This window comes from Mobula hypostoma, chromosome 25 (genome assembly GCF_963921235.1).
Source record: "Mobula hypostoma chromosome 25, sMobHyp1.1, whole genome shotgun sequence".
In the NCBI taxonomy this organism is placed as follows: Eukaryota; Metazoa; Chordata; class Chondrichthyes; order Myliobatiformes; family Myliobatidae; genus Mobula; species Mobula hypostoma.
In genome coordinates this window covers 45,600,097-45,613,570 of record NC_086121.1, presented here as the reverse complement: position 1 = coordinate 45,613,570, position 13,474 = coordinate 45,600,097, and the positions used below count along the sequence as shown (strand labels likewise).

At 43.1% G+C, this 13,474-nt stretch overlaps 1 protein-coding gene across 1 annotated transcript in view; it reads right to left on the bottom strand.

The window, feature by feature from the left end:
* Positions 1-930: 930 nt before the first annotated feature.
* Positions 931-13,474, bottom strand: part of LOC134337855 (chymotrypsin-like elastase family member 3B) — a 94,580-nt gene continuing 82,036 nt past the window's right edge. Inside the window, exon 6 of the mRNA XM_063033161.1 lies at positions 931-1,113. Coding sequence (XP_062889231.1) covers positions 931-1,113 — 183 coding nt within the window. The remainder of the gene's footprint in view (positions 1,114-13,474) is intronic.

Here is a 13,474-nt window from a genome sequence, read left to right as displayed (position 1 = left end):
GTTTCTCTTTGGTAAGATATTTGAGAGAATACCACCACTGGGCAGAAGATACAAAACACTGAAAGCACGAACCACCCGTCTCAAGGACAGCTTCTCTCTCATTGTTCTGAGATTATTGAACAGACATCTTGTATGATAAGATGAACTCATGATCTTACAATCTACCTCACCATAGACCTTGCATCTTGTTGTTTGCCTGCACTATGCTTTTTCTGTAAGTGTAACATTACATTCTGTACTTTAGTATTGTTTTTCTTTGTACTACCTTGATGAGGTAGAAATTTGGTGAAATGATCTGAATGCGTACATGTGACAACAATAAACCAAATGCTAACTACTAATTACCACCTATACCACCTATGAGATAAGACATTGCCTTTGGTAACAAGTTATCTGCAGTGTAGGATCACTGTGTCATAGAGCTTACCAATAATAATAATGTCTTCTCTATAGTAGACACCATTTCTACATCAGGAGTGAGTACCTTTCCACTCACTGTGAAGTCTTCTCTATTACACAAAATAATCTGCAGATGCTGGGGTCAAAGCAACACTCACAACACGCTGGAGGAACTCAGCAGGTCGGGTAGCATCCATGGAAAAGATCAGTCGACGTTTCGGGCCGGAACCCTTCATCAGGACTGTCGAAGTCACAGTCCTGACGAAGGGTTCCGGCCCGAAACGTCGACCGATCTTTTCCACTGATGCTGCCCGACCTGCTGAGTTCCTACAGCGTGTTGTGAGTGAAGTCTTCTCTATCGTGTCGTATCTGTGTACCACAGGTAAGTTCATTCATATAGAAGGCTCTTCTGCCCAAATCATGCGGGTGTCCAGTTGCGAGGGCTAGTCTACCCCAGAGTGAGGCACCATATCAGAATTTCAGACTGGTATGTTTTGCATTCACATTAGATTTGAAGCACAACAGTCACTATCATACAAAGAATTTCAAGGGTGGACTTACATCATTGATCCAGCCATTGAAGGCAGACACTCGGGTATAGATACTTGGTTTCTTTGCTGTGTTGCACTGAACGGGTCCCAAGTAGCTTCCTATACCATTGACATACCACCTGCCATCACTACCAAAACAATTCAAAGGACTGCCTGGGTCACCCTGAAGTAAAAAAAATATTGTCATTATGTTTTTTTTTTGAGAAATGTTGCCCACCCTGACATTCGATTGCAGTACACTTGTTACCTAGAATAATTGACATGCCACACTTTTGGGAACTTGTGTTCTTTTATCATATACTTAGACAGCCAGTGGCAAATTTCATGCCAGGAGGATATTTCAGAGCATTGTAAATAGCTTCCCTATGGTTTTAGATCCTAAACAGAAAATCAAGATGGATTGAAAATTATGGAGAATTAGTTGACATTTGTCTGATCTGACCTGCCCGCAGTTGAAGCTAACAGAAGCAGACATCCCACCCTGCAAAAACTCATTTCAGGGAGGTAGCACCACCACCCCTGCACCCCCAACCCCATATCCCCCCCCCGCCCCCATCGACCTCCAAGGGTGTATGTATACAGGACATTTGATTATGAAAGAACATAACAATTTATTTCATCACATATTGAAACTATTTACACACACATTCCTTGTTGTGTATTTTGTTGGCAGTCTCAATGCTAATAGCTAAATGCTAATGCAAATAGCTTTTCTATTTCTTTTGCAAACTTCCTTGTACTGTGATGTGGCTTGCTTGGCAGATTTGAGCATTTTACCAGAAGTCTCAACCTCACAGTGGTCTATATCAATTAATTTGTTAATTTTGCAAGACATCAGATTCATAAGATTCACAATTATAATATATTATCATGGAGTCATTTTTTTTATTCTATTACAATTTTAAGCAAGTCTACAGGGAGTTTGGCCTCATCACTTGGGACATCAATAGAGTAGCTCCTTAGCAGCTAGTCAGCTACTTTAAATAATATTACCTATGCTAATGAACGAATGACACCTGTTAAACTCACAACAACATGTCTTTTACAGTCATTTAACCCACCATGGGCAATAGAAAAGTCACTGTTACAAACAGTGCAGCGAGAAACACTGTCATTATTTTTGACCCCTATTAGGCAGGGGTACACTTTAGTGTAGTCTGGGGTGACGTACGTTTTATATTTTCTTTTGTTGGAATACTCTGCGATGGTGGTGCAGGACACTAAACCGGACAATGAAAGAGAGAGCAAGGGGTCGACTGTAAAGCCCGCCCACAGAGAAAACTGATAGGTCTACTTAGCACACAAAGAGAGACCAATCAGGATGTTGTCTCGGTCACTATCTCGCTACGTCTGTCACTCGCTCTGTCTGTCTATCCGTCTCTCTCTCTCTCTCTCGCTCTCTCTCTCTCTCTCTCTCCCCCTCTCACTCTCTCACTCTCAAAATAATCGATTTTTGGGATATTGTATATAATTTGCGGGTGACAGGGAACCGCTATCAATATGCAGGAGACTCCCGGAACTTCTGGGAGAGGTGGGATGTCTGCAGAAGCATCATCTGGAGTTGTAAAATTTCCCTGCACGTTTCACAATGAGTCTAACCTAGAAGTTACTACTGTAAACTTAAAAAGCTTTAATTAACCCAGAGTCTTCATTCAATACCAGAATCACAACTGAGAGCCACATAGTATAAACTATCACCAATTCATTAAGCATATAAATAATAAGTGATGCTTCCTGATTACTTTCAGAGCGTGGATTCACTATATATCCACCCATACTGTTAGCATTGAATAAAGAAACTAATTCTCCTGAGGAGAGATTCCACAACAAGCGAGCCTAACCTTGAAGTCAATCGGCACGAAATTAAGAAACAGTTATTCATATCATGTTAGTTAACACCTGAAATTTGAAATGGATGAATTTTGAAGTTGGAACTATAGAACAAAGGCCAGGAGAAGGAAGGAAGTTACAGCTCAGGCATCAGCTGTGGACAATATACTTGGGGTTGATTAGCCGTTTCCCAATCCTCTTACACCAGACCTGAGGCAACTGATGAAGATGTGGTTAAAACCTTAAAATAGAGGACTTATTGGAAGTCTTGGTGGTCTTAAAAAGATGAATGATTCCTCAGGGCTTCAGAAATTGATGAGACCATATGAGACCATTAGATATAGGAGCAGAATTATGGCCCATATGGTTCATCGAATCTGCTCTGCCATTACATCATGGCTGATCCATTTCCCTCTCAGCACCAATCTCTCGCTTTCTCCCTGTATCCTTTCATGCCTCGACTAATGAAGAATCTATCAGCCACTGCCTTAAATATACCTAATGGCTTCGCTTCCACAGCTGTCTGTGGCAATGATTCACCACACTCTGGCTAAAGAAAATCCTCCTCATCTCCATTCTAAGTGGACATCCTTCTATTCCGAGGCTGTGTCCTCTGGTATTAGACTCCTCCAGCATAGGAAAAATCCGATCCAAATCTACTCTTCTGAGGCCTTTCAACATTTGATAGGTTTCAATGAGACCCCACCTCATTCTTCTGAATTCCAGTAAGTACAGGCCCAGAGCTCATACGATAAGCCTCCTCATATGATATCATTTCTGTGAACCTCCTTTGAACCCCCTCCAATGTCAGTACATCGTTTCTTAGATAAGGACCTATAACTGCTCACAATACTCCAAATGAGGCCTCTTGCTTTATAAAGCCCCAACATTACATCCATGCTTTTATATTCTAATCCTCTCGAAATGAATTTGAACATTGCATTTGCCTCCCTCACCACCAACTCAAGCCATGAGATCTACCCACAACTTCTAGCAAGAGAAGAGTTTTAAATCTTGAAATATTCATTAGCCGCAGATGGTGTCCAAAAGAACTGAAAGACAACAAAGAACCTGTGTTCAATAACAGCAGCAATAGGTATTTACAGCAAAGTAAGCAAAGGTAGATGACTGAGTGTTTCAAAAAGGTAACGAACTGTATTGATAAGGCGGTGATATAGTCTGCAAGGATTTCAGTAAGACCTTTCACATGTTCTCACAAGGGAGATAGTCCGTATAGTTAGAACACTTGGGTCCTGGGCAAGTTGGCAAATTGATACAGAATTGCCTCAGAAATAGGGGACAGAGTGTGATGGTGAGAAGATTATTTTCATGATTGGAAGCCTTTAACTAGTAGTGTACCAGAGAAGCGAATTCAGGGTCCCTTACAATTTCTGCATACATTAACATTGGGAATGCAAGAAGTATGATTAGTAAGTTGATAGTTGACTGAAAAATTGCTGGAATTGTTGATAGTGAGAGGTGTAGCAATAGGTTAGTTAAAGATGCTGCCTGACTTGCTGAGTTCCCCCAGCACTTTGTGTTTGTTGCTCGAGATTTCCAGCACCTGCAGAATCTCCTGTTTACAATATGCCAGATCCAGCACAACCAAGATCTTGTAGAACTGCAACATAACGTCCCAACTTCTATCCTTAGTGCTCTGACTTATGACTGAGGTCATAAGTTAATATTGATCGGTTGATAAGGTGATGTAGTTTAGGAGGATTAGTAAAGCCAGAACATAAAAAGGTCTCTGGGATACTGAGGGAACCTGATGTAAAAATCCATAGATCCCTGAAGGTGGCAGTACAAGTATGTAAGATCATAAAGAATCAGAATTAGAATCAGGTTTAATATTACTGGCATACATTGTGAAATGTGTTGTTTTGTGGCAATAGTAGATTACAATAATAAAAACTATACATTACAATAAACATATACTGTATATGAATAATAAATTAAATAAGTCGTGCAAAAAGAGAGGAAAAAGTATTGAGCTAGTGTTCATGGGTTCATTGTTAATTCAGAAATCAGAATCCTCGTTGATGGTAACAAAGAGAAAGATATATGCTAGGTGATGGGGGTCCTTAATGATGGATGCTGTCTTTTTGAGAGAGTCCTGGATGCTGAGGAGGCTAGAGCCCATGATGGAGCTGGCTGAGTTTACAACTTTCTTGTAGCCTCTTTCGATGCTGTGCAGTAGCTCCACCATACCAGACAGTGATGCAATCAGTTAGAATGCTCTCCACACCACATCCGTAGAAATTAGCGAGTCTTTGGTGACATACCAATAAACTCCTAATGAAATATAACTACTGTCTTGTCTTCTTTGTAACTGTTGGCCCAGGATAGATCCTCAGAGATGTTGATCCAGAAACTTGAAACTGCTCACACTTTCCAATTCAGATCCCTTGAAGAGGACCGGTGTTATCTCGACTTCCCATTCCTGAAGTGTTGCTGCGATATCACTCAAGCAGCTGATCTGTCTCACTCCTGTGCGCCTTCTTGTCACCATCTGAAATTCTGCCAACAACAGTTGTGTCATCAGCAAATTTATAGATGAGATTTGAGCTGTGCCTAGCCACCCGATCAGGTGTGTAGTGTAGGGCAGTGAGCTAAGCATGCAAACTTGAGGTCCGCCAGTGCAGATAGTCAACGAGGTGGAAATGTTATTTCTGATTTGCATAGAGTATGGTCTCCTGCGAAGAAGTCAACGATTCATTTGCAGAGGGATGTGCAGAGGCCCAGGTTTTGGAGCTTGTTGATTAGAACTGAGGGTATGACTGTGTTAAATGCTGAGCTGTAGTCAATAAATAGCACCCTGACGCTGGTATTACTATGTCCAGGTAATCCAAGGCCGTAGAAAGCCAGTGAGATTGCATTCACTGGCGACCTATTGTAATATACCTTATATCCCTTATATAAGAGCTGGGAGTTTAAGGTGCAGCTTTATAAAGCATTAATAAGGCCATTGCCTGGAGTATTGTTGACAGTCTGGTTTACCACACAATAGGAAGTTTGTAATTAGAATGGAGAGGGTGCTGCTTGGGATGAGGACAGTAGAGATTGAGTTCACCTTCCCTGGAGTGGGTGGAAGCTCTGAAGTGATCCTGTAGATTTATATAAAGTTGTGAAGATGATAGATAGGGCATGCAGTGTAAAACTTTTCCCATAAGCAGACATGTCCCAAACCAGAAGGCCATAGGTTTAAAATAATAAGTGAGGTTAGAGGGGGAAATCTAAGAGGGGAAATTTGAAGGAGAAATCATTGAAGTCTGGAACAAACTGCCTGAAGGAGTGGTGGAGGCAGAGACCCTCACCACAGTCAAAAAATATCAAAATGAGAACTTAGATCACCAACACATAGCTAATTACAGGCCAAGAGCTAGTAAGTGGTGGGGAAAAGGGCCTGGTGCTGTGCTGTACGATTCAATCACTCATTTAATACAGGACAGATAAATGCAACACTAAACACGAACGTGTGTTGGTTTATTCCTTCATATATTTTAACAAAAATGTTCATTCCTTGAGAAATTTTAAATAGAGATGGGCTTTTATATTCACTGCCTGTGCAGGTGGCAAGGAAGAGATCCACCAGTTCAGATACTTAACCAAGGACCTCCAGTGGAGGTTCGATGAGGTTCCATCCGTAAGCTGGCACACAGAGCAAGGTACCTCAGAAGAGCTCTAGGAAGCGTAACCAAGCACACAGGTTGAGACTAAGGCTTCAAATCCGAGTGAAGTGAGACAAGCATGAGCTGAATTAAAAATTACCCAATCAGGAACAGAGCCTACTGGACAAAAGAACCAAGATTTTTTGTTTTAGAAAAATGGTGGTGCCATAATGCTTGTGAAAACTCTGAAATTCTATATTTTGTGAGCTTTTATTCAAGCTTTGGGGGGAGTTTGATGAGGGATACTGCTTTCTTGTGGCACTGCTCCATGTAAATGTAGTCAATGGTGGGGAGGGATTTGCTGTGATGGACTGGGCTGTATCCTCCACTTTCTGTGTTCAAACCTCTAAGCAAGTAAAGGTGCAGCTGTGCCTTCTTCATGATGGCATTCTGTGTGGGTTCCAGGTAAGATCTTCTGATAGGTTAACAGTAAGGAATTTAAAGCTTCTGCCCTTCGCCACCTCCAATCCCCTGCTGAAGACATGCTTATACACCTCCAGCTTCTTCCTCCTGTAGTCGATAATAAACTCTGGTCTTGCTGACTTCAGTGAGTTCATTCAGATTTCCAATCTTCCATCAATTAAATAGGATCGGAAGATGTAGAATCCTTGTAGGTAAAGTTAAGAAACTGCAAGGGTAAAAAGACCCTGATGGGAGTTATTTACAGGCCTCTGAATAGAATGTGGTCTACAAATTACAATGGGAGATAGAAAAAACATGTAAAAAAGGCAAATGAAAATTGAGTCATGGGGGATTTCAATATGCAGATAGTCTGGGAAAATCAAGCTGATGCTGGATCCCAAGACAGAATTTGCGGAATGCCTCCAAAATGGCTTTTTGGAGCAGCTTAGAACATAGAACATAGAAAACCTACAGCACAATACAGGCCTTTCGGCCCACAAAGCTGTGCCGAATATGTTCTTACCTTAGAACTACCTAGGCTTTACCCATAGTCCTCTATTTTTCTAAGCTCCAAGTATCTATCCAGGAGCCTCTTAAAAGACCCTATCATTTCCGCCTCCATCACCTGCGCCGGCAGCCTATACCAGACACTCACCACTCTCTGCGCAAAAAATTTATCCCTGACATCTCCTCTGTACCTACTTACAAGCATCTTAAAACTATGCCCTCTCGTGCTGGTCATTTCAACCCTGGGAAAAAGACTCTGATTATCCACATGATCAATGCCTCTCATTATCTTGTACACCTCTGTCAGGTCACCTCTCATCCTCTGTCGCTCCAAGGAGAAAAGGCCAAGTTCACTCAACCTATTCTCATAAGGCATGCTCCCCAATTCAGGCAACATCCTTGTAAATCTCCTCTGCGTGCTTTCTATGGTTTTCACGTCCATCCTGTAGTGAGGCGACCAGAATTAAGCACAGTACCCCAAGTGGGGTCTGACCAGGGTCCTACATTACCTCTTGGCTCTTAAACTCAATCCCACAGTTGATGAAGGCCAATGCACTGTACGCCTTCTTAACCACAGAGTCAACCTGTGTAGCAGCTTTGAGTGTCCTATGGACTCGGACCCCAAGATCCCTCTGATCCTCCACACTGCCAAGAGTCTTACCATTAATACTATATTCTGCCAACATATTTGACCTACCAGAATGAACCACCTCACAATTATCTGCATTGAATTCCATCTGCCACTTCTCAGCCCAGTTTTGCGTCCTATCAATGTCCCGCTGTAACCTCTTTCAACCCTCCGCACTATCTACAACACCCCCAACATTTGTGTCATCAGCAAACTTACTAACCCATCCTTCCACTTCCTCATCCAGGTCATTTATAAACATCACAAAGAGTAGGGGTCCCAGAACAGATCCCTGAGGCACACCACTGGTCACTAACCTCCATGCAGAATATGACCCATCTACAACCACTCTTTGCCTTCTGTGGGCAAGCCAGTTCTGGATCCAGAAAGCAAGGTCCCCTCGGATCCCACGCCTCCTTACTTTCTCAATAAGCCTTTCATGGGGTACCTTATCAAATGCCTTGCTGAAATCCATATACACTACATCTATAGCTCTATCTTCATCAATGTGTTTAGTCACATCCTCAAAAAATTCATTCAGGCTCATAAGGCACGACCTGCCTTTGAAAAAGCCATGCTGACTATTCTTAATCATATTATGCCTCTCCAAATGTTCATAAATCCTGCCTCTCAGGATCTTCTCCATCAATTTACCAACCACTGAAGTAAGACCCACTGGCCTATAATTTCCTGGTCTATCTCTACTCCCTTTCTTAAATAAGGGAATAACATCCGCAACCCTCTAATCCTCTGGAACCTCTCCCGTCCTCACTGATGAAGCCAAGAGCATCGCCAGAGGCTCAGCAATCTCCTCCCTCGCCTCCCACAGTAGCCTGGGGTACATCTCATCCAGTCCTGGTGACTTATGCAATTTGATGCTTTCCAAAAGCTCCAGCACATCCACTTCATTAATGCCTATATGCTCAAGCTTTCAATCCGCTGTAAGCCATCCCGACAATCACCAAGATCCTTTTCCAGAGTGAATACTGAAGCAAAGTATTCATTAAGTACCTCTGCTATCTCCTCTGGTTCCATACACACTTTACCACTGTCACACTTGATTGGTGCTATTCTCTCACGTCTTACCCTCTTGCTCTCCACATACTTGTAGAATGCCTCGGGGATTTCCTTAATTCTGTCCACCAAAGCCTTCTCATGGTCCCTTCTGGCTCTCCTAATTTCCTTCTTAAGCTCCTTCCTGCTAACCTTATAATCTTCTAGATCTCTATCATTACCCAGTTTTTTGAACCTTTCGTAAGCATTTCTTTTCTTCTTGACTAGATTTACAAAATAGCCTTTGTACAACACAGTTCCTGTACCCTACCATCCTTTCCCTGTCTCATTGAAATGTACCAATGCAGAACCCAACGCAAATATCCCCTGAACGTTTGCCACATTTCTTCCATACATTTCCCTGAGAACATCTGTTTCCAATTTATGCTTCCAAGTTCCTGCCTGATAGCTTCATGTTCCCCCTTACTCCAATTAAACATTTCCCTAACTTGTTTGTTCCCATCTCTCTCCAATGCTATGGTAAAGGAGATAGAATTGTGATCACTATCTCCAAAATGTTCTCCCACTGAGAGACCTGACATCTGACCAGGTTCATTTCCCAATACCAAATCTAGTACAAACTCTCCTCTTGTAGGCTTATCTACATAGAAACCTTCCTGAACACACCTAACAAACTCCACCACATCCAAACCCCTCACCCTAAGGAGATGCCAATCAATATTTGGAAAATTAAAATCTCCCACCACAACAACCCTGTTATTATTACACCTCTGCAGAATCTGTCTCCCTATCTGCTCCTCAATGTCCCTGTTACTATTGGGTAGTCCATAAAAAACACCCAGTAGAGTTATTGACCCCTTCCTATTCCTGACTTCCACCCACAGAGACTCCGTAGACAACTCCTCCATGACTTCCTCCTTTTCTGCAACCGTGACACTATCTCTAATCAACAGTGCCATGCCCCCACCTCTTTTGCCTCCCTCCCTGTCCTTTCTGAAACATCCAAAGTCTGGCACTTGAAGTAGCCATTCCTGCCCCTGCACCATCTAAGTCTTTGTAATGGCCACAACATCATAGCTCCAAGTACTAATCCATGCTCTAAGCTCATCTGCTTTGTTCATAATACGCCTCGCATTAAAATAGACACATCTCAAACTATCGGTCTGAGTACATCCCTTCTCTGTAACCTGCCTATCCTCCCTTTCGCACTGTCTCCAAGCTTTCTCTATTTGTGAGACAACCTCCCTTTCCTCCGTCTCTTCAGTTCAGTTCCCACCTCCCAGCTTGTGGTGAATCCCACTAGGGGACCAGCAAATCTGGACTGGGTGCTGTGTAATGCATCAGATAGCATTAGGGAGTTTAAGGTAAGGGAATCCTGAGGAAACAGTGATCATAATATGATAGAATTCACCTGCAATTTGAGAGGGAGAAGCTAAAGTTAGATGTATAGTATTACAGTGGAGTAAAGGGAATTACAGTGGCATGAGAGAGGAGCCAGCCAAGTTGATTGGAAGGGGCATTCATGAGAAAATCTGCAGATGCTGGAAATCCAAACAACACACACAAAATGCTGGAGGAACTCATCAGGCCGGGCAGCATCGATGTTAAAGAGCAAACAGTCAATGAGACTCTTCATCAGGACTGGAGAAAAAGATGAGAAGTCAGATTAAGAAGGTTGGGGAGGGGAGGAAGGACTACAAGGTGGTAGGTGATAGGTGAAACTGGGGGTGGAGGGCCGAAGTAAAGAGTTTGGAAGTTGATTGGTGAAAGAGATAAAGTGCTGGAGAAAGGGGACTCAGATAGGAGAGGGAAGAAAACAATGGAAGAGAGAAAAAGGAGAGGAGCACCAGAGGGAGGTGATAGGCAGGTAAGGAGATTAGGTTAGAGAGAGAAATGGGAACGGGGAATGGTGAAGTGGGGGGGGGCATATACTAGAAGTTGGAGAAATTTACGTTCATGCCATCAGGTTGGAGGCTACCCAGACGGAATATAAGGTGTTGCTCTTCCAACCTGAGTGTGGCCTCATCACAGTGGTAGAGGAAGCCATGGACTGACATTTCAGAATGGAAATGGGAAGTAGAATTGAAATGGGTGGTCACCAGGAGATCCCACTTTTCCTGGCGGACAGAGTATAGGTGCTCGGCGAAGCGGTCTCCCGATTGACATTGGTTCTCATCAATATACAGGAGGCCACACCGGGAGCACTGAATACAGTAGATGATCCCAACATGCTCACAGGTGAAGTGTCACCTCACCTAGAAGGACTATTTGGGGCCCTGAATGATAGTGAGGGAGGAGCTGTAGGGCCAGATGTGGCACTTGTTCCACTAGCAAGGATAAGTACCAGGAGGGAGATCAGCGGGGAGGGACGAATAGAGAATGGAGTCATGTAGGGAGTAATTCAGTCTCTCACCTTACCTCCATGCCTGCCCATCTTTTGGTTCTCCTCCCCCTTCCCTTTTTTCCATTGTCTTCCACTCTCTCCTCTCAGATTCTCCCTTCGTCAGCCCTTTATCTCTTTCACCAATCAACTTTCCAGTTCTTTACTTCACCCTTCCCCATCAGTTTCACCTATCACCTACCACCTTGTACTTCTTCCTCCCCTCCCTCACCTTCTTACTCTGACTTCTCATCTCTTTTTCCAGTCCTGATGAAGATTCTTGGCCCAAAATGTGGACTATTTGCTCTTTTCCGTAGATGCTGTCTGGCCTGCTGACTTCTTCCAGCATTTTGTGTGTTTCTTGGAAGGGAACATTGGCAGGGATGACAACAGATCAGCAATGGCTGAAGTTTCTGGGAGCAATTTGGAAGGTGCAGGATAGATAAAACCCAAAGAGGAGGAAATATGGTAAAGGCAGGATGATGCCACCATGGCTGACAAGGGAAATCAATGCCAACATCAAAGCAAAAGAGAGGGCATATAATAGAGCAAAAATTTGTAAGAAGTTAGAGCTCTGGGATATCTTTAAAAACTAACAGAAGGTAATTAATAAAAACCATAAGGTGTAAAAGATGAAATATGCAGGTAAGCTAGCCAATCATAACTAAAACGATACCAAAAGTTTCTTCAGATATATAAAGAGTAAAGAGGGGCGAGAGTAGATATTGGACATTGGAAAATGACGCTGGAGAGATAGCAATGGGGGAAACAAGGAAATGGCAGATAAACTGAATGAGTATTTTGCATCAGTCTTCACAGTGGAAGAGGTTAGTAGTATGGCAGAAGTTTGAAAGTGTCAAGGTGCAGTTGCTATTACTAGAGAGATGGTGTCTGGGAAGCTAAAAGGTCTGAAGGTAGATAAGTTATCTGGACCTAATGGACTACACCCCAGGGTTCTGAGGGAGGTGGCTGAAGAGATTTTGGAGGCATTGCTAATGACCTTTCAACAAGCACTAAATTCAGGCATGGTTCCAGAGGACTGTAAAATTGCAGATGTCACTCCACTTCAAGAAAGGAGGGAGGCAGAAGAAAGGAAATTATAGGCCTATTAGCCTGACCTCAGTGGTTGGGAAGGTGTTGGAGTCAATTGTTAAGGATGTGATTTCCAGGTACTTGGAGGTCAATAACAAAATAGGCCAAAGTCAGCATGACTTCCCCAGGAAAAATCATGCCTGACAAATCTATTTGAATGCTTTGAAGATACAATAAGCAGGATAGGCAAAGGAGAATCAGTAGACATTGTGTACTTGGATTTTCAGAAGGCCTTTGACAAGGTGCTGTATTTGAGGCTGCTAAACAACATAAATGCCAGCTGGTGAGATAGTGGCATCAGCACTGGACTTTGGGGCGAGATGACCCGAGTTCGAATCTGGCTGGCTCCCTTACACGCTCTCCATCCGTGCCTGGGTTGAGAGTCGAGCTAACAACTCGACCCCGAAAAAAAAACCTGGAGAGAGATGGGCTTGTCATGACAGCACCCGACGATTCCACCAGGAGTTAAGGTCACACACACACACACACACACACACACACACACACACACACACACGCACACAAACAAGGTAAGAGTCCAGGGTATTACAGGAAAGATTCTAGCATGGATAGGGCATTGGCTGATTGGCTGGAGGCAAAGAGTGGGGATAAAAGGATCCTTTCCTTTCTGGATTGCCTGCCAGTGACGTGGTATTCCACAGGGATCTGTGTTGGGACCACTTCTTTTTGCATTGTATGTCAACCACTTGGACGATGAAATTGATGGCTTTGTGGCCAAGTTTTCAGACAATACGAAGAAAGGTGGAAGGGCAGGTAGAGTTGAGGAAGCAGGGAGGCTGTAGAAGGTCTTACAGGTTAGGAGAATAGGCAAGGAGTTGGCCGATGGAATACAGTGTCAGAAGGGTATGGTCATGCATTTTGAAAGAAGGAATGAAAGCATAGACTATTTTGTAAACAGGAAAAATATTCAAACATCCGAGGTGCAAAATAATTTGGGAAGTGCTCAAGCAGGTTAATTTGCAGGTTGAGTCGTTGGTGA